Here is a 2,306-nt window from a genome sequence, read left to right as displayed (position 1 = left end):
GGCAGCAGCTTCTAGTGACAATGTGGGGACCAAGCATCCATCTGGGAGACCCATGGTGGGACACGGGGCTGCACAGGAGTGGCCACGGCCAGAGGTATGCTTTGCCATCAGCAATAACCCCCCTGCATTGGGCTAGAGGGGATAGAGGAGCTTCTTCGTCTCTGTTGCTTTTTAAGCCGGTGGCAAAGCATTAACGTGGGGGAAAGCAGGCGCCGGGGAGCCTTACCCGATGATGTACGCGAGGACGATGAGCTGGATCAGCCGGAAGGTCAGTCCCACCTTCTTGTTCCTCACCAGCACCATCCGGGGGGTGTCATACTCGAAGAGGAAGGAGGACACCTTCTCCATGCACTTCTGCCCCATGGTTGCGCCAGGGCTGTGCCGTAGCCTCGCGCCAGCCCCGCTGCTCACGGTGCCGCTGCCACTGGAGCAACTCCTCTGCTTGCAGAGAGGAGGGAAAAGGCAGCAAATGAAGTGCTATCTGTGCTGCTCTGTGCACATCTGGGCTGTCGGGTTTCCTGCTCTGCGGGCCTGGGGGGGGGACAGGGTGCGGGAGGGTGCAGGGCCACCACATGCTACAGGGACAGAGCCATCCGCCCATAGGGGATGCACCCTTACCCGGGCAGGGTCCCTCCCTGGGGATGAAGGGGCTGCGGGCAGGGCTCGAGGCAAGCAGTGACCATGAGGCAACCATGGGATGGTGGAAATGGTGGAGGTCCTGGGAGAGGATGTCATCTTTCCTGCCCCAGCAGCCAGCTCAGACTGTGGGTCTCCTGTTTGTGTCTGTAACCCATGTCCTCCTCTGTCCCCCAAAGGCTGCCCCAGTAAAAGGGTTGGGAAAGGGGAGGGAGGGGGCACAGAAACCCCAGCCCAGCAACTCGGAGCCAAAGCCCCTTCCCGCAGTGAGGTTCCCTGGCCGGGGCTTGGCTGGATCCCAGGGGCTGGGCTGGGCACATTTGGAAGCATTTTCAGTATTCCCAGCATTTCCTGAGCCGTGAGCAGGGCTGGGTCACAGTGAGGGATGCTCAGCAGGGTGGTGCAGGCACCGCTTCAGGGGGATACCACTGAGAAAGGGTCGGGATTTACACGTGCCAGACCGAAATTTGGGGGACAACGTCACTGCAATGGGAAGCTTTTGTGGGGGGTTGGCTCATTGCTGGGGGAAACACAGAGGCTGCGGATGGGGATCCTGTACAGGCACTGCATCCCATCGGGTAGCCCCACAGGAGAGAGCTCTTTGCTGGGGAGCACTGGGGCTGAGGAGGGTTGTTTCTGGAGGAAACAGAGGATGTTTTGCCTCCAAAGCCCAGAAGCTTCAGCACTCCCCACAAGGACAAGACTCCATCCCATGAGTCCCAGTTCATCTGCTGCTTCCCGTGACCTCGAAGGACGCGCCGGCACCTGCAGCCACCGAGTCTGGGACAAGGTCCCTCTCTGCAGGGGGAAATGTTATTGGAAATATGGAGAAGTTTAACCTGCTGGCATAAATCTGTCCCTTCCGGAGCACTGAACATCATCACCTCCCATGTTCAATCGCCCATTGCTGAGCATCGTGTTGACCTTTCAACTCGGTATTTTACACATCTGACAACCACAAAATGAGTGGAACAAATTGATTATCTTTGCTGGGCAATAGGGAAAATAGGGGAAAAAGCTGATGAACAATTTATCCGAATCTTTTGGGCATACCATGAAGCTTGGGAATCAAAATCAGATGATCCCACTTTGCAAGTGACGTGACATCCCAGCACCCCAGGCCTCAGCAACATGGAAAGCTGTCAAACGGGGAGCCAAAAGCAAATATGAAATGCTGATGCTAATCATATGAGATTGAAGGCTGATACTGCTATTGAGCAGAGCAGACAAACCTTATAAGCTTAGATATCTGTCAGGAGAGAAGCAAATAACTTACTGTATGAAACGAGGCCTTTTAGGGAAGGCTGCTCACCCTTGCCAAAGCCATGGGGATAATGAAAATAGGACAGCTAAATTTAACAGCAAAATGACTTGTAAAAGAGTCACTTCTAACCTTCACTCTGGTACTTGGAGTCAATAAAATGGTTATAGCATGGATTTAGCTAAAATACTTTCCATTGGGAGATAATAGGCATCTCCCATTACAGTATCTCTTGGAGCCACTTTGCAGCTGGTGAGTAGGGCCGGACCCCATGGATGTGTCTGTGGTGATGTGGGGAGCAGGGGACCCCAGCACAGGAGCACCCACGGGGCCTTGGTCTTCTCTTGGGCTGCTGTCAGCACCTAACATGGGCACTCTCCTGGCCCCGGCACCCCAACGCTGGGACAAA

The 2,306-nt window shown here is 55.1% G+C and overlaps 1 protein-coding gene across 1 annotated transcript in view; it reads right to left on the bottom strand.

The window, feature by feature from the left end:
• Positions 1–390, bottom strand: part of P2RX1 (purinergic receptor P2X, ligand-gated ion channel, 1) — an 11,610-nt gene extending 11,220 nt beyond the window's left edge. Inside the window, exon 1 of the mRNA XM_010010698.1 lies at positions 227–390. Coding sequence (XP_010009000.1) covers positions 227–363 — 137 coding nt within the window. The 5' untranslated portion in view covers positions 364–390. The remainder of the gene's footprint in view (positions 1–226) is intronic.
• Positions 391–2,306: the final 1,916 nt, after the last annotated feature.

This window comes from Nestor notabilis, unplaced genomic scaffold (assembly GCF_000696875.1).
Source record: "Nestor notabilis isolate BGI_N333 unplaced genomic scaffold, ASM69687v1 scaffold6733, whole genome shotgun sequence".
In the NCBI taxonomy this organism is placed as follows: Eukaryota; Metazoa; Chordata; class Aves; order Psittaciformes; family Psittacidae; genus Nestor; species Nestor notabilis.
This window is presented reverse-complemented; position numbering and strand designations above follow the sequence as displayed.